The sequence below is a fragment of the Anarrhichthys ocellatus genome, unplaced genomic scaffold (genome assembly GCF_004355925.1).
Source record: "Anarrhichthys ocellatus isolate YVR2014 unplaced genomic scaffold, GSC_Weel_1.0 scaffold35, whole genome shotgun sequence".
Classification (NCBI taxonomy): domain Eukaryota; kingdom Metazoa; phylum Chordata; class Actinopteri; order Perciformes; family Anarhichadidae; genus Anarrhichthys; species Anarrhichthys ocellatus.
The window spans coordinates 2,765,577-2,786,344 of NW_022280065.1; the positions used below are offsets into that span (position 1 = coordinate 2,765,577).

The window sequence follows — 20,768 nt, forward strand, 5'->3', positions numbered from 1 at the left end:
TAATTTATAAAGTATGAAAACACAATCATAAAACACATTATAGACGAGCTTATTAATCAGGAATAAAACAAACTGTTATGAATAGCATACTAATGAGTGCTAATGTAGGAACAATGCTTTATAAATGATGAAGTAAGTGTTTACTCATACTTAACTAATGCTTCATAGTGTGTAGTTATTATAAAGTGTTACCAATGCATTTAAAAAACATGTTTCCCGTTGTGACAAAGTTGGTTAAAATACAGACATGTCAAAATAATAACTGACTTCAGCTGTTATCATCCTTACTCAGCATTAACACAACCAGCATGCCCTGTCCGCCTCTGTGACAAAGATCTACAGGACACATCACATTATCAGCTCAGCCTATCATGTATGGTTTCTAATGTAGGCATTAACCCAATCTCACTCCCCCAAGGTTATACAAAAATCATTATTTCATTCCAAGATACCTCGACCTAACTATTCTGTTCACTTTTGTTTTATATTGTATAGATTTAGTTCGTTTGACCAACTTCAGCAAGCGTTAAAGGTGAATCCTGGCTCCACGGGGACGGGGGGTGCAATGTAGCCTGGTGTTGGGTCATAGTTTGGGTTTGGCAGCTCGCTGTTAAAGCACGCCCACTGAGCGTCTCCTCTGTCCCCACAGCACACATATGCGCCAGTCATGGTGGAGAACTCTTCCGTACAGAACTGGGACAGGGTTTGTTTCCACTGTAAGAAAAACATACTGAAGTTCACAAAGTTGTATTCCATCTCCCTGTGAAAAGCAAATTTTATCTTCACAAGTCCAAACCACTTTTAGTTTCTAAAGTTAAATCCATTCCTTTGTATTTGGGTGCAGGATACTGGACACAGGTATTCCTTTAAGATGTGTATTGTCTTTTAATCCGCCTATCTGATGCTGGTCCTGCTGAACTGGGGCACTGAGGTCCCTTTGTCACCATTCATCTTGTAAAAGGCAATAAATTGAACCTGTTTTTTAAATTATGACTTGAATTAATCTTGCGATTGACATTGTTATATATTTACTTAATTAAATTATATTTGTGTCAAAATACTTGGTATATTTCCTAAACAATTTTTTAAATGTATCTCATTATTTGTCCCACACACAAACACAGGCAGAGACTCACAGCTTGTTGGGTGCAGCAGAGGATCTGGTCGTTCTGTTGTGCTATCTGGTCGCTGCAGCACAAACTGTACCACGACTCCAGACGATTGATGGCGTTTCCACGGCGGCGGAAGTGACTGACCCTGGATCTCGGGAAGAAGCCAGGTAGGTATCTGGGACGGCCTTGGCCTTGATGGCAGATGGCAGCGAGGTTCTGAGTAGTGGGATAGGCAGGTGGGAAAGGCACGTCAGGCTCATTGAAAGAGCTTCTATTGGTCTCTGTAGGCAAAGAACAGGAAGCAACACAGAAGTTAACAGCATTGTGATTAGAATAGTACATTAAGTATAAATATTTAAATAATCTTGAAGAAATTACCTCCCACATCTGCACCATGAAGAGTCAGCAGTGCAATCATCCAAAATCCTGTGAGGCCTCCAATCGAAATCATGGCTGTATGGTTGTCTAGCCGGAGCTTATGTTGCTCAAAGATATTGTGACTGGATCTGCAACCAGCTTATATGGGGCAAAGGGAGTGAGTCTGTGGGCGTGCAATGCTTGGAAGTGGGGGTGTAAGGGTTGAGGGGTTGTGTGTGTGTTGGGAGCTGTCAAGATAAAAAACGAAATGAGTTTGAACTTCAGTGATATCTGCTGATGCATGCAACAACTATTTGGTCTCAAAAGTCTGCAATCATATCGGAAATAAGTATTCCATGATGATATGGGTTTACCATTTTGACTTGTCTTCAGAGGGGAAGCACAGGTGTATCTAAAAACATTAACTCTGCCTTACACCAAATGCAAACATGTTATATTTATTTTAATGGAAGCAGTGATACAGTTTCTAAAAACATTAATGCTGCCTTACACCAAATGCAAACACATGTTATATTTATTTTAAAGAAAGTAGCCAGAACATGTTAAACACATATCGAGTCCAACGAAACATAATGAAACCGAATATAAATAAGTGAGTTAATGAATAAGTATATAACAAAAAAAATGAATCCAACTTGTCTTTCAGAACAAAGCTAAATGTTTTGTATAGAGTATCAGGCAAGTAATTAAGCCAGTACTGTACTAACGGGAGTTTCTGGTGTTTTCCAATGCTGGAGTAGAACTTTCTTCGCAGTTAAAAGGCCATAGGCAATACATCTGAGACTTCCTTAATGTGTTCAGTGCCTCTGTTGTACCAAGGATGATCAGCTTGGAGTCTGGATACAATGTCAGATCAACCACTTTGGTAAAGATGCTGATAATGCTTTGGACAGCAGGCCAAGCTCTAACAATGTGCCCTCTGCAGAATTACACTCACCACACTGTAATGATACCTCAAGAAAGAGGCTGTGTGTGGAGTTACTTTTTGTAAACTGTGTTGTTGAAATAGGTTGATGACTGTGGTGGCCACAGCCCCACAATGAAAGTTACCTGGCTGCTAAGTTCCCCTTCCTGGTCTGACAAAAGATGGGGCTGAGGGTGGAGCCTGGTTTTATGCAAGCGGCCTGAGCCAAGGACCATACCAAGAGCTCTGACAGCATGGGGGGATCTGGGAGGTTTTGTGTTACCTTGTGGTTCTTGTCTTTGTTGTCCTCACCTGTATGCTTTCGTTGGTTTGGTCAGCCAGTATATAGTTTCCCTCAGTTTGATTCGGGGATGTTTTTTGTTAATGGAGTTAATGTCTTGTTTTGTTAATTCATTTCTTTGTAAATGATTGTTATTGAATCATTTTTGGGAAAATAAACCCACTTTTTGAATTTAAAGCCTGTTTCCTTGTGCCTTGGTCCACGACAATGACATATAAATCTACTGGATGAATACCATTGAATTCAAATTGTAAAAAGGCCCCATCAAAAGCCTTTATCAGAGCATCATCAAGTTTGAGAAATGCTGTGCTAAACCACAACTCAGGATTGAAAAGCTCAAATGTTTTTATCTAGGCTCCTAAAAATAAATCTGCAGTCCATCTGAACCGTGAGACAGATGTCAAAATGTCTTCCCTGAAAAAGGACAATTAAAAAAGGGAAATTCCCACTTTTTTAAAATGAAAATGATCTAAAGAGTAGAAAAAAAAAATCTTGAGCATTTGCCAATCTCAGTGATGTTTTGCTTACTGGATAAAGTGGGAAAACAACATTGAAAAGACTGGTACGCTTATCAAAACAATTCTGATGTCTTTCTCAGAAGTCAACACTGGACGGTGAACTCCCACAACCCGTTTTAAAAAACAGGATGAGTGTGCTTTCTGTTATCTGCTACAGATATAAACATGAGAACATCCCATCTCATGTTGTTATCTACAACCAGTGTTTTGACTCCCTTCGTGTGAGAGGAATGAAGGACGTACTCAGTGGAAAATCATTGAACCACTTTAATCGTTTTTCACTTCCTAGAATTCAAGCAGTTCTCACATGATCATTCCTGCTGTCTGCATTGTGTTGATGAAGAAGTGTAATTGAGTAATTGGTTTGTTTTGTATTTCAGATGTATGTTGGGGTGTGACTTCAGATATGATACATTTATCACCCTTAACTTGTGCTCTGTTATCACCAATGCAATCTGCAACTGTCAAATAGTGACTTATTGGATTTAAATCCTCTCTCATCTACTACATGTAAGTGTTGCTCCAGTGTAACTCAAACTTTATTTTGTTGTTTGTTTTGTTATATGGTATCCAAGGTGCTTTGCTAGCAGATTTATCACAGTATGATTGATTATCTTGTCCAGTCTTGTATTAATTAGTGTTATTATGCAGATAAAATAGAGAACTTACCAACTTTTCTGTCAAACTCAAACGCAATTTCACAGTCAGCATTTCAGCAAATGCTGTGCCATCAGAAATCCTGAAAGCTTTTTTAAGAGTTGTGTGTGTGATGCTTGCTTTTACAATGACAAGAAAGGCTCCTGATGTAGCCATCACCGCAGTTACACTATAGAAATGTCAAAGCAAAGGAGTCAATGTGTCCCAGCGGAGTGCAGAATACGTCTGTCCAGTATCTGAAATGAACAAATGTGTATGCACAAAGGCAAACATTAAAGAAAGAGACAGAGTTTTCCGTCCCCAGACTGTCAGCAAAACGAATGTCTCTGTAAGCTTCATATACAGTGACGTTTCCCTTACTTGCCACATTTGACCTTTTCAGCTGTTCTGAAAATATCACTGCTACACAGGTGCATAATGAGACACACTCGTGGGCCATTTGAGACGCGTGCACTGATCAAGAATGTCTTAACATATCAACCAGGGGGAAATGGAACCTTTGCTCAATTGCTGGTGATCCACATGACAGAATCTCCAGCTAGCATATCTATGACTTCCTAGGCACCTGCACCTACACTGCAGCTAAATCGTGTCATCCGGAGGGTTCACGGCTCAGAGCCTGAAGGCCCAGGTATAAACTACACGGTCCGCCACTGCATTTATTAGTAGTGTAACTAGTAGAATGAGTTATTGTTTTACTAAGAAACCCAATGTCTTTGGGTTTACCTTTTTTTTCTTTGCATTGTTTATTTTTTAAACCGTTTTTAAAAATTATTGACATTTGGCTCAGAGTTTACCAAATACTGTCAAATTATGTGGGATTTGAAATTGTCTTTTATGTTCAGTCTGAATCCTTGTGGTACTGGGCAATCCCAAAAGCTATGTGAATGATAGCTATCATTCATCACAGAGCTGTTGAGAAAGCTATATAAAAAATGTTGACACAATTTGAATTTTATTTCAATGGGGTCTTTAAAAAAAAGTAATTTTCAAATCAAAATGTCCTTTCCATGAATGACTGCAATGCCTTAATAGTAACCACCACATACATATTTAAATATTTTCTAAAATGTGTATTGCCACATTTGGTTCAGCATGTGGTATATCATACTGTATATTATTTCGTGACCAAGACTAGAATACATCAAAAAAAAATCAGAAGAATTTATATTTTTTGGTGTCATAATGGGCATTTTTGTATTAATTTGTGTTGTTTCCAAACAGATGTACTTCAGGTAAAAATGGGGATGCTACAGCACCGTGATGGTTCGATGATGGGTCAACAGATTGGAATCAGTTACACATAAGAGACAGACATGAAACTAATTGTTTATTGAGTACACAGTAAAAATGCATCATCATTTTGTTTGAGTGGTTGATATATTGATATATATTCCCAAGCAAAATCTTTGTTTTCATTCATTTTTTTATTATTACAGATGTTTAACAGGACAAACATATTTCTCAGACTTTTGAAAATTGAAAAGAAGCAAGGAATGGGATTTACATGGATATGGGTTTCTCTATATCAATACAAATAATTTCATGAATCAATGATGCTGTCAGTTGGGTTAGTGCTGAAGGATGTTGATCAATGCAGTTGATGGAAAGCTGGCAGGACTGAAATTTACAAACCACTGAAAAAGAAAAAGAGAAATATTTTTTCAGGAAAGCTCCAATAGTGCCATGTATGTGCAGTAAGATTTTTTTTGTAAGATTTTGTTATAGAAAAATACAATTCCTGGGGAAATTGGTGCACTCTATGGGTTAATGGTATTGAGGTCTTCTTAGTATCAGTCATTATTTGGAGGCATCATTTATGTTGCTTACCATTCGGGGAAATCTGGAGCTATCCACTGCCTAAAGTTCAGTGACGCAGAGGCAGCATTCGGCCTGAGTAGTTGAGCAGGCCTGATGGTTCCACATACCCCACATACCACGTCAGCGACTTTGTCGCTGACAGTAATAGTGAGTTCATCAGCTGAACTAAAGGACACCTGAAGGCTGGAAGTGTTAATTGTCAATGTATTGTCAGAGACCACCACTTTCACATTGTTCTGGGAGAAAGTGGGTTGAGTCAACGCTCTTCCATTTATCTGTGAACACAGATTGAACACTTTATAGTAACATTCATTTTTTTAAAGTAAGATTAATGTCACATCTTTATCCAGACACTTACCCAGACGTCATGTTTCCTGTTGACTGTGATCACCCCTTCATTGAAGAACACATACACAGCTGTAAGTGTGTTGACACCAGGAGTGCACATCTCCAACTTCGCCACCACCCTGAACCAGACTGACGTTGGAGAGACGTCACAGCTCTGGATAATCTCATAGGCTCCTGGCACTGTAATGATACTATCCACTCCATTAAATGCAGTGAAGGTCCCATTGGCCTCCAAAAGGCAATGCTGAACATGGCAGCCCATCACGCCTTTCTCGACCATGCATCTCTCGTTGGGGTCACATGACATGTTTTGGGACACAACTACACCAGAGGCCTGGCAGGTGTGAATCCTGTGACAGTCGTCAGTTATAATGGACTCTCCAATCTGCAGCAAAACATATGGTTTGGTTAATGGTTAAAGTGGCCTACATACTTTATTAGTTCATAGTGTAATGCAGTTGGGAGTACGTGTTAGTGTACATATCATCAACATTTCAAATGGTGGAGATGAACTCTTGTGCCCCAAAAATGCCCCTGCAAGAAGGCAACAAGAATAGAGCTTGATTTATGCTTGACGCATCTGCGAGGGTCATGGGCCAATGTGACGTCACACCGTCAGACACGCCCCTGTGCGTGGTCTCCTTTCCATGCACAGCTGACATTTTCTAACAAATCTAACAATCTAACAATTCTCACATCCGTGCTACCGTCCATGCATTTATAAATGTAATGTCAAATGTGTTGATGTGGAGCACTCCATAAGCCTCGTCACAAACTTTAGTTAGAAGCCAAGATGCATTCATCAACAGACTGAATAATATCCAGGTTTACTTCATCAGATCGGGTCTACCTATGATGAATTAATAATACATTATCTTCTCACCATGTAAGTTTGGCCATTGTAATAGCAGCCGCACTGGTTAGTGGGCACACAGCCAGTTCCATTGTAGAGGTAGTCTTTATCACAGGCACAGCCCTCAGCACAAGTCGTTGTGCATGTGATGATGTCATGGAGACCAGGACAGGGAGAGGTACACGGTAGTGCACAGGTGTCATAATGGCTGCCAGCACTGCATGTAAAAGCTGTAATCAAATAATAGTAGTTTTTTTTATACAGTAAATGTAAAAGTGTTGAACAGATGTAGAGTTAGAGATGGATATTACAGTGTACAATGAATAATACAAATGTGCAGACTCACGGCAAAAAGAAGCACTTCTCCAGATCCCAATCTTTATGCCAAAGCATTGGCAGTCTAACATGTATGCAGCGATACTTTGACACAGCACGCTTTCATCATCGTTGGACATGCAAACATCATAGACACAATCTCTTAAGTAGGAGGTGGGATCAATTACATCATGGCAAGCAGCAAATGGACCTTTGATATCGGTGATTATTGAGCATTTTGCCTTTATCGCAGCTTCTATAGAATCGTCACATTTGGGGCACTGGTCGCCACTGCAGCCATCTTCACAGACCGCTCCAGGCACGGCCACTTTCCACGCTGCTCCAAAGGTCTGGAAGTCATTGGTCAAATTTCCATTCGGCAGCTGGAACTCATCTGCTTTGTCATCATTAAAATTGCCGCACAGACCACAGGTTCTGCCGTAGTAGTTTCCAGGCACAGTGATAGTGACGTGGTAGACCAGATCATACGTGACCCTCAGTCCAAAGTCGGTAATAATGACCTCATTTGCCCCCTCCTGATAAACCCTCACTGCACCATTGAAGAGGTTTAGAGGAATGCGATGTAGGACTCCATTTACCTGCAGAAATAATAATAATTTTTTTGGGTACTCATCATTTATTCTCATTTTACATACATTTGTCATTCAATTATATTCAATTGACTATTTAAACATTTGTGCCTATTTTGACTGTTTATGCTGTTATTGTTGTCCTCATTTGCATAGTTCCCTAACTCAGTTCAAGCCCTTAAACCAGCAATAACTGATTTGTTTGCATTGGCATATGGCAAACTTTCATTGCAAATATAAAGCTCTGTTTTTGGTCTCTACCAACTATATCTATAGCTACTAAATGTTAAACTGTGTTCATCTGGCTCAACGCTAACTTTGTCTGTTGTTTAGTCTTGAGCAGGTAGTGTACAGAGAGTTTAATGGAGCTGTTTTGCTGAAAACAGCTGCCTGCTGTGGATGAAACGACACTATTAGAGCATTGATAGTGAACCTAGATGGTTAAGTTGTGGGCCGGACAACTAAAAAATAAGATGGAAATCCGAAAGGATCTGCAGATTCAGTTGATAATTCTCAGTAGGTTCATCCCTAGAATTACTTACTTTCACATTGTAACTCTGTTTTCACATTGACATTTAAATCATTGTTAGTGTAAAGTACGGTTATCGCATCTTTAAATAATATCAGTCACTTACCCAAACCATATTAATTTGATTATTGCGAAGCATCAAGAGGGTTCCGTAAACTTCTACCGCTACAAGCTTTGTCACTGACACATTGGGATTGTCAGACAAAGCATACCACTTGTCATTCTCCACCACCACAGAGAACTCGGGGAGCTGCGTGTCGCTCATGTGGCAGCTTTTAGCGGCGATGTAGGTGCAGGTGCCTTGGAAGTCATAGGTGATGTTGTCAAAGGTGTTGTAATGTGGATCTCCAGAGATGGAGCAAAGTCCGCTTCTCAAAGGCTGACATGATCGCACGTTATTCTTCATCTCACACTTCTCATTTGTGCCACAAGAGGACTGCTTACACTGCACCTAATATGAAAGACATACCTGCTTGATCATTGTTGAAAATGTTATGCATTAAAATGCATTCCCATTGTTCCAAACAGATCTTGGAAAAATAAACCCAAATAACTAATACAAACTCTCCGTTCATGTCATCCTTACTGTGCCATTACAGGTGCATTTCTTCTGGCAAAGGACATCAGGGTAGAAGACCTGTCCGTGCTGGTAGTATTTCCCCTCAAATGTGCAGCCACATTGGTCGGCAGGCAAACATTTACCTCCACTCAGCAGGTAACCCTCATCACAGACGCATCCTTCCATGCACTGAGCTCCACAGTTTGGGTCTTTCTGACATGACCGGAGACAGCCGCTGCCACAGAGCTCGTACTGGCTATTCGATGGACACTTAGCGTCTAGGAAGAAGGCAGGGTCAGAATTATTTTAGCAGTATAATGGAGGAACACTCTCGTCATAGATTTTAACCATTTATTGCAACAAATGGAAATACAGTTAAACTTGGCGATGATGGCTCCGCTCTTTGAATGCTCCCCGGATTAGCCAGCAGCTACCAAGCCAAAACGGGGAGCACCGAGCAACAACACCCAAGGGTTTACAGGAATGAGCCAGAAGTACATTTTATAAATACATTTCAACCATTTGCCTTGAAAGATGAACTCTGAACTAAAAAGGGTGGAGGCTGTGGTGGAGGAGGCAAAGCTTTGCCAGCAGTACGGTCTGTAACAGCGTAGGTGTAAAATTAATCAGTGAGGAGGGAGTCATATTTAAAGAAACCTCCTTGAAGTGAGAGTGGGCTGTGATTGCTGCATGGCCGATTGGAAGCTATGATTCAATTGGCTGGCTGTCAGCTGGTTACAGCTGGGGGCGTATGACTTCCGTAGATAAATAGTAGATGTCCTTACCACAGAACTGAGCTGACCTCCAGGAGTACACTGTGGCACCTTTCAGCTGGCAGGCGGCTGTGTAGGCGGTGAAAGTCTTGCACTGCATGTTGCTGCCGCCCTGGTAAAGACAGACATCATACAAGCAGTCGTTGAGGAAACCTGCGGGGTCGACCTTGGCGTGGCAGTCACGGAACGGGCCTGCGGGGTCGCTGATGAGGCCACAGTAACTGTTAGTGCTGTAGGTTTCTTTCTGAGTGGCGTTACAGCCGGGACATGGGCCTCTGCAGCCGTCTACGCAGCCGGGGATTGTGGCGACTTTCCAGCTTTGACCGAGCTCCTCAGAGGTGGTGGCTTGTTTCCCATCTCTCATCTGCATGTCGTCTTTGGGGTTGAGGTTGTAATTGCCACAAAGACCTTGCATCTTGCCCATGTACGTACTGGGAACGGTGACTATTGCTACACTGTTCCAGTCGTAGTACACGCTCACTCCGGAGTCCATCTCGATAACAGCAAACCAGCCGCTCGGGTAAAGATGGAGTTTACTGCTGTTCAGCGTCAAAGGGAGGTAGGAGAGCTCGCCATTTACCTTAAAAAGATAATAGAAAATGGAAAAAAAATTGATAAAGTAATTTGTAAACTCAATAATAATAAAACATAGAATTAGAAAATAACTACATGTATGTAGAGCCACAACAATTAGTCAATTATTCTCTTAGTTTATTTACAAAAATGAATTGGGACCAATTTTGATACTAAAACCGTATAACTCAATATATCTTTGTGTTTTGGACAGCTGATTGAACAAAACAAGGCATTCAATGACGTCATATTTAGCTTTAGGAAGTTTCGATGGGCATATTTAATTGTTTCCTGGTGTTTTATATACTGAACAATTAATCGATTAATTGATTATTAAAACAACAACAATCATTAGTTGCAGCCCTACAAGTATGATGGTTTATACGTTACCATAACAGTGCCAGGGTGCTCTTTGCTGATGACGATGGTGTCTTCATCCACTTTGACCTCCACCAGCTGGACAACGGACCCAATCTTCTTATCTTGACCATTATTCTGCAACACGACGCTAAAATTTTCCAGGCTGGTTTGATTGGAGGAGACGGCAGCCATCTGATACACACAAGTGCCCTGGAAGTTGTAGCGATCCCCATCAAATGTCACAAAATGTGGGTCACCAGATACCATACACGTTGCGTAGTTGACAGGATAGCAACCTCTGATCCCTTCCACTACTTGGCACTGCTGCCCTGCGGGACAGCTAATCTGATTGAAAGACAAACTTCCACCAGCGGAGCATGTGTAGCGTTTGGTGCAGCTCTCACCGCCCCAGAAGGAGGCTCCGGCTTCCACATAGTGACCCTCATACATGCAGCCGCACTGAGCCTGGGGGACACACTTGGTGGCGCTGAGCATGAAGCCGTCATTACAGACACATGTCTCCACACAGGTGGCATTGCATGTTGTAGGAGTGTTTGGGTTTGCACATGTGGCAGGACAGCCACTCCCACAGAACTCATAGCGGCTGTTTTCTGGGCACTTGGGTGTAGCTGTGTGGACAAAGAAGAGACAGATCCAGTTATTCACATGTATTCAGTGATGAAGGAAATATTCACATCCTTTACTTAAATAAAAGTACTAATGTAAAAATACTCTGGTGCTGCATTGACAATATTACTTAAGTAAATGTATGTACACTATGTAAAATCAGGAAAATGTACTTAAAGTATGAAAGTAAAAGTACTATATGAGGAAACATAACCCCTGTGAGCACACTATTATTTATTATTAGACCTTTATTATTATTATTACTCATGCATTAATATAAAACAGTTATTCACTGTTGTTGTTGTTGAGGTAGAGGTAAGCATTTTATATTGGACTGCAGCTAATGATTTTTTTCATGATGGATTAATCTGACGAACATTTTCTCCATTAATCGATCAAAAACAGCGAGAAATGCCGTCTCAATTATCCAGAGCCCAAAGGGACACACCCACCAACAGTCCAAAAAAATTAAAACGATTAAACAGAAAAGCAACAAATCTTCCCATTTGAGAAGCCACAATCATAAAGTGTTTTTGCATATTTGCATTAAAAATTATTTAGTTGTTGACAATTTTCTGTCATTCAACTAATTGATTAATTAACTAGTTATTTCAGCTGTGTATATACTGTTCGGTTGTTTAATTTATAACAAAGTGTCATATTTTCTAAATTTATTGCAAAAATCTTATTTTGTTAAGTAACTAGTACTATATTAATGTATGTTATTACAAAATGTAGTGAAGTAGGAGAAGAAAGTGGCATGAAAAGAAAAAAACTCAACACTTTGGATTACTCACGGCATTCAGTCGGAGTCCTCCAGTTGGGACCTTTGGCCCCAGACCTCTGACAGATTTCAGCGAAGCCTTGAAGAGTGTTGCAGAGATACGTGTTCACAGTTTCACCTCTGCAGAGGTCAAGCATGCAGTTACTTTTAAAGATGCTGGAGTCGATGTCAGGTTGACAACCCAGAAGTTCTACAAAATTTAGTATGAGGGCGCTACAGAAGATTTGCTTCTGTAATTTTTGAACTTCATCGAGAGGACAGATTTCACACACGTCACATGCATCGTGGCAACCGGCATCGTCTGCGGCACCGGGAACCCTCCAGCTATTTCCCAGCGCTGCCACGCTGCTGGCCACTGAACCACTGGGAGTGGTGAGATCATCTTCCTCTTTGTTGTTGAAGTTGCCACACAGGCCGCACACACTACCGGCAAAACTGCCGGGCACTGTGACGGCGAGGTACTCGTTCCAGTCGTACTGTAGGTTCAGTCCAAAGTCTGTCTCCATGATGACATACAGACCTCTCTGGAAAAGCTTCACCTGGCCATTGTTCAAGTTGATCGGGAGATTCCATTTTTGATAGTTCACCTGAAAATAGATCCAGTTCCACATTTAATACAACAATATGTTTGATAGAGACACCACATTGCACCTGCCAAAGATATTTTCATTGCTTTGGTTCTTTTTTGTTTGTTTGTTAGATAGTAGAATATCGCCAAAACTATACATTTTAAAAGTTAGTCCAGTCAAGGAAGTGAGTAGACAAAAAAAATGTACGTCTCCTCAACACACAACCATAATTACATTTTGAACAGAAGCCAAAAAGAAGGCCTCTAAATTTGTGTCAAATATTTAGATTTTTCATATTTTACTTTTTTCAGTTACCTATTATATTATATTATGTAAATGTCAGTATTAAAGCTTTCTCTACAGTTCTTTACTGATTTTGTTGTCCTTATAGTAGTCATACTAGGTTTAAAAAAATAATATTTTTTTAATCAGAAGTTCACAAATAAAATCTGTGTTTTTAACAATAGTGGAATGTAAACTTCTAAAAACTCCAAACTACCACAAAAATAACTACAACATGGCCTCTACTGCACTTAAATGAATACAAATAGAAAGCCAATGCATCCCATATAACAAAAAAATCAAAGAATTTTCAACTATAACAACGAAGATTAGAATACTCAGCATTCAAACAATGCCAACACACAAAACATGAAACAGTGCAACACTACTGACTGACTCACCCGAACAATACCAAACTCAGAGCGAAGTATTTCGATGTTGATCCCGTGAACATTGATAGTGACCGTCTCCACTGTCGGGACCTGTACGTTGCCCTCGTTCGCGTTCTTGGTCTCCACCTCAAAGGCCGGGAGGGTGTCATCAACATGGCAGTTCTTGGCCAGGGTGTAGGTGCAGTTGCCCGTGAAGGTGTAGTGATAGTTATCAAAAGTGTAGTGGAGAGTGCCAATGACCCAGCAGGTGCCTGACTGTGGTGTTAAAGTAGTTGGTCCTCCTCTGCAAAACCCTGGAAAACATTATAAATGTCTTTAGTGTGTTTTTTCCTGACTGTTTTTTCCATTGGATTATAGTCAACAAAGAATAAGTTAGGTTCTGCAAAATGTACTTCAAACATTTAAGTACGACATTATTAAATGTATCACCATAACAAACAGTTGAGTCTCATTCAGTATGTGACAAAAGTTATATTTCAATTACTTAAAGCCTTCAAAGATCCTAGAATTAATGTCCACAGTCGAGTCATCAATGTATTGTTTTATGGTTCACATTGACATAAAATCTTCTACTATTTATAGCTGACAATATGTATTGATTTATTCTGCAGTCCAAGCTGTTTCTTTAACTTTATTTGTGATCTAGTTCAACTCACATACAGACGTCTAACTGAAACACTTTTCATTTGTCATTTTCATTATTTATAAAATAATGCTTCATAACTTACCACTCAGGAGAAGAGCTGAAACGATTGCAGCAAACACACCCATGTTTGTCAGTGGAGGGGACCTAATACCTAAAAAGAAACCAATAAGTCAGGAAAATTGTACCTTTTTAACTTTTGGTCATCCTGCAAGTAAACACATCTCAATAGATAGATGCCAAAATGTTGCAATCCTCAATTTTGTCTCTTTGTCATGAACAGTAGAAATAAATTCATTGGAAAAAAAAGAAATAAATTACAAGAAAAAGGAAGAGAGAAATGCATCAATTTTGACTTTAGCATCTGAAAAGACAAATGCATACAAAAACCTTTTACAAAATAGCTAGAGAACAGAATTGTTATTTTGTTTAATACTTTAGTTATCTAAATCATTCTCACCTGTGCTGGTCAACAGGCATTCGGGGGTTCAGTTGCAGGATCTGAGGATCCTTAAATACTTTCTGACCTCCACCAATAGACCAAGCTTCTTTATGTGGCTTTTCCCAGAAGTGAGCAAATACAGCATCACGTGACACACGTCTTGAAAACCTTTGTTGACCAGGAGACAAGTTAATCGTATTTTACCAGGTCATAAAGGAGTTCACTGCAGTGAAAAAAACAAGAACTAGTGTATAAGCACAAGCAAATTATGGTCAAAGGGTAAAGCAAAACTACCTAAAACAGGATGAAAGACCGCTGTGATTATTATACAGATCAGTTTGAAATGACTCTTAGTCCCTTTGTTATATGTGACTGGTCTGCTGGCTTTGAGCCCATCCATTTGACTTCAAAGTGTTACTGTAAAACATTCAACAAGTATGATTTATTTGTTGACTTTGTGGCAGCTTTGTCACCACCTACAAGAATCATGGGTGGGTGTGAGTTGTTTAAATGCATAACTCTCAATACTATCATGACTTATTTCGCAAGGATCAAGTGGAGCTCTGTTCTGCTGTCCTGCAGGATAGTGGACATATTGGGACATGGTGGTGTTGTTTCTTAGTTGTACCAACGTTGTGTTTTGTGTGATGTTAAAAGATAAAGACTTTATCTGATTGTTCTATTTATTTTGCAGGAACACAATTCAAAAGGTAAAAGAGTCTTTGTTTGCACATATATATATCTGACAAACACACACATATACAGCGGGTAAAATAAGTATTGAACACGTCACCATTTTTCTCAGTAAATATATTTCTAAAGGTGCTATTGACATGAACTTTTCACCAGATGTCGGGAACAACCCAAATAATCTATACATACAAAGAAATCCAAACAAATAAGTTCAGAAATTAAGTTATGTGTAATAAAATGGAATGACACAGGGAAAAAGTATTGAACACGCTCACTGAAATTTATTTAATACTTCGTACAAAAGCCTTTGTTGGTAATGACGGTTTCAAGACGCCTCCTGTATGGAGAAACTAGGCGCATGCATTGCTCAGGTGTGATTTCAAATCTTGAAGGTTCCGTGGGCCTCTCTTCTATGAACTCTGATCTTTAGTTCTTTCCCTAGATTTTATGTTGGATTCAAGTCAGCTGATCATCGGTGGGCCATTCTAGCAGCTTCATTGTATTTCTCTGAAACCAGTTGAGAGTTTCCTTGGCTGTGTGTTTGGGTTCATTGTCTTGCTAAAATGTCCACCCTCGTTTCATCTTCATCATCGTGGTAGATGGCAGCAGATTTTTATCAAGAACATTTTTCCATTCATCCTTCCTTCAATTATATGAAGTTTGCCAGTGCCGTATGCTGAAAAACAGCCCCGCACATGATGTTCCCTCCAAACTTCACTGTTGGTATGGTGTTTTTGGGGTGATATGCAGTGCCATTTGACCTCCAAACATGGTGTGTATTATGATATCCAAAGAGTTAAATTTTGATCTCATCTGACCAGACTATATTCTCCCAGTATTTCACAGGCTTGTCTAGAGAGAGAGAGATACAGATCATGGCAATGCAATTAAATGCAAATTAAATCTGTAAATGCATAATATTATATAACAAATTAAAACATTTAAAAGGGAACAAAAGTTAATATAGACCAGATACTGAATGGTAAGATTCCTAGCTGCACGTATAACAGTATTTACTGTATTTAGATTGGAACAGCCTCATGTCAACATGGAAGATGTAACAGACAATAAACTTGGTAACTAACGAAACATTTATTGTATTTGCAGACCTCCTAAAAACCATAATGAAAAAATAACGTGAAATTTGACAGGAGAGGTCCAGAAGCCACAGGCTGATACAACGGACCTTCCCTTTACTTCAGGAGAAAAACAAACAATGACAATCAAAGGGGGAAGAAATTAAACTGCTTGCAAACTGTGTTGTCTAGTGTTTGAGCAAATAGCTCTTCTTTTAAATTCACTCGAGTGACGCCAGTCAGGCCGAACAGACCTGCGTTGACAAAGATAATGAAGTAGAGGGAAAGAGCTCCATGGAGTAGTTCCAGGGGTTAACTAGTGTAGCAGGATAACAACAGCAGTCCATAGATAACTAAAGCTATAATGAACTACTGGAAATTTACGGTGGATTTTCAACGGTATCTTACAGTATTTTATAATAACTGTAACATACAGTTAAATGTTCTTCCCCCGCATGTAAATTAACAGTCAATGCCGTCAATTAATCATAACAGCAGACTACTATATTTTATCAGCATAATACAGTAAGTGGTGGATACACGCTTCTCTATACGAGTTCAGTGAGTCACGATCATCAACATCGTACTGTCTATTGTAGATTAATGTGTCTGTAATGACGATAGAATATTTTTATTGTTCAAACTGCTCATTGCCTACAAGTCACTTTTGAGTGACAAGACGTGACTGACTGCTCCTGAACGTGACTTTGGACCTCACAGCTTCAGTTCATCCTTCTGAGCAGAGCCATGTGGAGATCAACCGAGGAGCCGAGGTCAACATAAATAAAGTTAATCACCAATTACAGTGTTAAGATGTAACGTTAGTAACCTAACTTGTGTTTACTTGTGCTATTATTGAACCGATCAAACTAATTTCATTGTTGAACGCTAGTCCATTGTGGTCCATTGTCTTAGCTTAATTTCTTCACCAGTCAATCAGCTCATCATATAGGGAAGTGGGAGACCCATCTTTATAAAGAGGCGTGGCCTATCGTGTAACCGGAGATTTCAGAAAATGAATCACAACCGGAAGAGATCTCAGAAGCTGTGTGCGCACTACTTACCCTGTTCCCCTTGTTGTAGTAAGAAACACACACACAGTTCATGTTTGCCTTTTGAAGACACTGAGTTCATTATTTTATTACTAAAACAGTTCCAGTTGAAACTGAATTTGATTTACCCACAACCCTCCAGTATTGTTACAGGTGTGATCAACTGCTCCAATCAGCCATCAGCTTCTTTCTTTAGAAAGAACCGGTTCTCTCCCCATCACAGTAAAAAAACACATTGCATATCACCTGATGATTTATGACACAACAGTGTGAGCTACTCGACCTGTTTGCAGTGTCAAAGTCAAACAGAGAACTGGTCTGTTGAGAAACAGGGCGGGGGCAAAAAGTGAGTAGAGACACTGGCTGTTAATCTAGGGACAGTTGGATTGTTTGCTGTGAAGAGACACACAATCTGTGTGTAAATAGATGAAAGCAAGATCTGAAGTGGACTACAGAAAAGAAGGTAAGATGGAAATATGACTCAGCATGTAGGAAGTTTAACTCATGTTTGTTATCACACTCTTATTGATTAGAAGCTGGACCAAACACTGTGAAACATGTCATCCCTGCTTCTGCAGGTATGTTTATCTCTCTCGTTGTTTTCAATCTTTCCACAGTACAAAAACCCAAACAGCTTCAATGAGGGCTCTGGGGCTTGTCGTCATTGTATCCATTTTGGTGTCCATGGCACTGGTGATGATTATTCTGAGTCAACAACAATTGTTGAACACAGTGTACAAGGAAACAGATAAGCTGCCAATGGAGTTCGAGAGACTCGGGAATGAACAATCACAATTAGGTACCGCTAAAGTCCTGTTGGAAAAGCTGCTGACTCAGGGGGAAAAAGTAGTGGAGGATCTGGAGGCTGAGGTGGCCAAAACCGGCCCAGACATGGAGAAGACGAAAACAGAAGTTGACGCCTGTGAAGCAAGAAAGGTGAAAAGTTTATTTTTTGCTTTAGCATCTCTCTTTCTGCTTCAAAAAAAAATAGTGGACTTGACTGTGTGGCTATTCACCGGCTGTGTGACGCTAGAAAAATGCTGCAGGACAGGGCGTAGTCTAGGAAAACAAATCCTCACGCTTAGCTTGCACACATTTGTTTGACACTCATCCTGTGTGTCAAGGACAATGACAGTAGCCAGCACAAAAATGTAAATGGCTCCATCTAGAGACAGTGTCAGGTTTGGTTTGCCGGCTCCTTGAAGAGGACCTGCTCCGTATGTAGGTATACGTAAACGTCTCATCTAAGGCAACGAAAACACCACAATACTTATTTTCAGGTGATTATACACTAAAGGATATATACTTATTCATATTATAGTCCATAGAGCTCCCTAAATTCTACACACTCTTCCTTTAAGTAAAATTTGAAGGTTGCTAATTCACTTTTATGCCACTTTATTTGTGATGTTTCAGATGACTATACGTTGTAAGCGGTTCCATTTACTCTCTAAATGTCTTCATTTAAAAAACAGAATTACAATTTTCCAATATTTCAAGAAAAATGAAGAAAAGTCTTTTCTGCCCCATTAAACATCCGACAACCCTTTGAAATCCATCGTGTGAACTTATTAAAGCAACTTCACCTCAGGCCCCGATAACAGTAAATGCATTGATGCATCAGTCAGTAGTAACTATGTAATATTTAATAACATATCAGTCATGTGGTACATTTTTCTGCAGAGCAAGTACTTTAAATAGTAAATTGCATTGATTATTATTTTACTTAAGCGGGATTTTTAATACAGGACTTCATGGTTAACATGGAATTGTTTTCACCTTGTGAGAGTGTTTGTTGTCATCATGTCAAAATGCAGTCAGGGAGACACACCCACTGTAGCGAGAGCGACGACAGAGGTGGCTTATATTTCCATATTCATATCTGTGGACAGATTGTGTCACTGCGATAGCAACCGTGCCAGATGCATTCAGAAAACTTTGCAGACGTGTGTAGTTCAGATCAGAATGAAAGTCAAATTCGAAGATGTCTGAGGTCCGAGCGAGGGCGCGGGAAGTAGGGGCCTCGGTCTGGAGGGAACACACCCTCCTGAGCCCACCAGTCTTAGAGGTTGGATGTAATTGTAGTGTATAAAGAATCACAAGTACATATTCAGTGTTTGTGGAACACAACTTCCATGTCACATCGACTGACATTTCTCCGACACTATTGTAGAAAACAGAAGCAGACGAGCTGGCCGCCAGGGAGAAGGAACTCACAGAGACTGAAGGTACGACACACAATGACCTCACAGATAATTCTCAGCTGCGAGTGCCATCATGTGGTGAAATACAAGAATTACTGTTTGATTCTAAATTGTTCCTTCTCTTCTCTTCTCTCTCTCTTTTTTTTTTGATACTAAGCACCTTTAAAAGCAGAGTCTGACGCCTGGAACCAAGAGATTACAAATCTGAAAGCACAAGTGATAGGGTACAGGCCAATATGTGATTATGTGAAGGATGAGGAGAAAGCTAAGTAAGTCACAAGTACCGATCAGACATTTGTGGAAAATGGAGCATTAATAGTTGAATGATATTAACACAGTATAATTCTGTCTTTTAGGACATCGTGTGGCATCAAAGCCTAACCTCTCGCCTGAAGAAGATGGAGTAAGATCTCAACTCTCAACAATTGGTAAACTCACTTTTGCCGTTAAAGTTTTATATTGAAAATGATTACCGGAAGTGTCGCTATGTTACGTTGTCTATCGTGACACTAGTGGTGAAGGTACATGTTGTGGCCACTAGAGGGCCTCACGATTATTAATAAACTGCATTCTGTTAAAAACTCAATGGAGGTAAAACTGAGAAAATCAGCGTATGGATTAACAAAGTTTGGTGTTTTTACATGTCATGACTACCTATTTTTTTTAAAGAGAGTTGTATTGTCATTTCCCCCTGATTACCGTCTTACAGTGCAAACTAGTACAACTGCCAGCTAGCAAGAAAGCTAGCGAATGAAACAAGCAATGATGACATCAAATGTTCCTGTACCAGTTTTTATTATCTATGTCATCGTCAAATTTCATTTTTGTAGATTTATATAAAATACGACCGTGTATTGACTTGCCATGCTGCTTCTGACTGAGAGCCACAGGTCAGAAGCTTCATTTAATGCTAATAAAACACATTTTAAAACAAAGCGGTTCCTGCGTCTCTTGGCTGTTTCAAATGAGTGGGGAAATGCTTCATTTATAATATGTGTTGTATGTTCCCACGTCATTAGATAATTTGTTAGTAATAGAATGATACGCCATACCACCAGGAATCACAGAACACCGGAAACAGTTCAAAAGGCTTTTATTCTGACATTGTGGACAGGAAGTACAACTATATAATTGTGTCTGCTTTGACAGTAGTGCTGTTGTAGTTGCTCATTGCGGCCACAAGAGGGCATAAACTCAGGATTTGTCAAAACTATTAACAGAGCAGGTTGATTAACCGTAAGAGTTTTTTTATATCAATTCTAACTATAATGCTGTGAAAAGGTATGGTATACAAAAAAGATTTAACACTTGTGTTCACTAAAACCCTCAATATGCTATTGTGTCTGCTTCAGCGCTTGTTAGAGTTTATGGTTAAAAACAGCATTTATAGCCCATAGAATACAATCACATGTA

At 39.7% G+C, this 20,768-nt stretch overlaps 2 protein-coding genes and 1 long non-coding RNA gene across 3 annotated transcripts; 1 reads left to right on the forward strand and 2 right to left on the reverse strand.

Moving 5' to 3' along the window:
- ecm1a (extracellular matrix protein 1a) lies at positions 1–1,728 on the reverse strand. The gene is made up of 3 exons (XM_031866593.1): positions 1,491–1,728; positions 1,137–1,393; positions 1–714 (listed from the first exon to the last, which is right to left on the reverse strand). Exons 1-3 carry the CDS (start codon positions 1,561–1,563, stop codon positions 517–519), a joined length of 528 nt encoding a protein of 175 aa, XP_031722453.1. The 5' UTR covers positions 1,564–1,728; the 3' UTR covers positions 1–516.
- Positions 1,729–5,278: 3,550 nt separating this feature from the next.
- LOC116393884 (IgGFc-binding protein-like) lies at positions 5,279–14,620 on the reverse strand. The gene is made up of 13 exons (XM_031866589.1): positions 14,349–14,620; positions 13,974–14,042; positions 13,255–13,538; positions 12,016–12,589; positions 10,622–11,220; positions 9,671–10,238; positions 8,913–9,163; positions 8,433–8,777; positions 7,239–7,806; positions 6,923–7,122; positions 6,050–6,424; positions 5,701–5,966; positions 5,279–5,507 (listed from the first exon to the last, which is right to left on the reverse strand). Exons 2-13 carry the CDS (start codon positions 14,014–14,016, stop codon positions 5,498–5,500), a joined length of 4,083 nt encoding a protein of 1,360 aa, XP_031722449.1. The 5' UTR covers positions 14,017–14,042; positions 14,349–14,620; the 3' UTR covers positions 5,279–5,497.
- LOC116393885 (uncharacterized) lies at positions 9,527–20,290 on the forward strand. Its single transcript, XR_004213409.1, has 5 exons — positions 9,527–17,614; positions 17,769–18,087; positions 19,325–19,379; positions 19,513–19,624; positions 19,712–20,290. It is a non-coding gene; the product is annotated as an uncharacterized LOC116393885 (long non-coding RNA).
- Positions 20,291–20,768: the final 478 nt, after the last annotated feature.

Excerpts from the sequence above, each read along its gene's own strand:
- ecm1a (XM_031866593.1), bottom strand. The coding sequence starts at position 1,563 with ATGATTTCGATTGGAGGCCTCACAGGATTTTGGATGATTGCACTGCTG. Across the intron at positions 1,394-1,490 it reads TCATGGTGCAGATGTGGGAG|AGACCAATAGAAGCTCTTTC; the intron begins GTAATTTCTTCA and ends CTTTGCCTACAG. Across the intron at positions 715-1,136 it reads TCTGCTGCACCCAACAAGCT|TGGAAACAAACCCTGTCCCA; the intron begins GTGAGTCTCTGC and ends TTTTTCTTACAG.
- LOC116393884 (XM_031866589.1), bottom strand. The coding sequence starts at position 14,016 with ATGGGTGTGTTTGCTGCAATCGTTTCAGCTCTTCTCCTGAGTG. Across the intron at positions 13,539-13,973 it reads TTCAGCTCTTCTCCTGAGTG|GGTTTTGCAGAGGAGGACCA; the intron begins GTAAGTTATGAA and ends AATGTTTTCCAG. Across the intron at positions 7,807-8,432 it reads ATCAAATTAATATGGTTTGG|GTAAATGGAGTCCTACATCG; the intron begins GTAAGTGACTGA and ends TTATTTCTGCAG.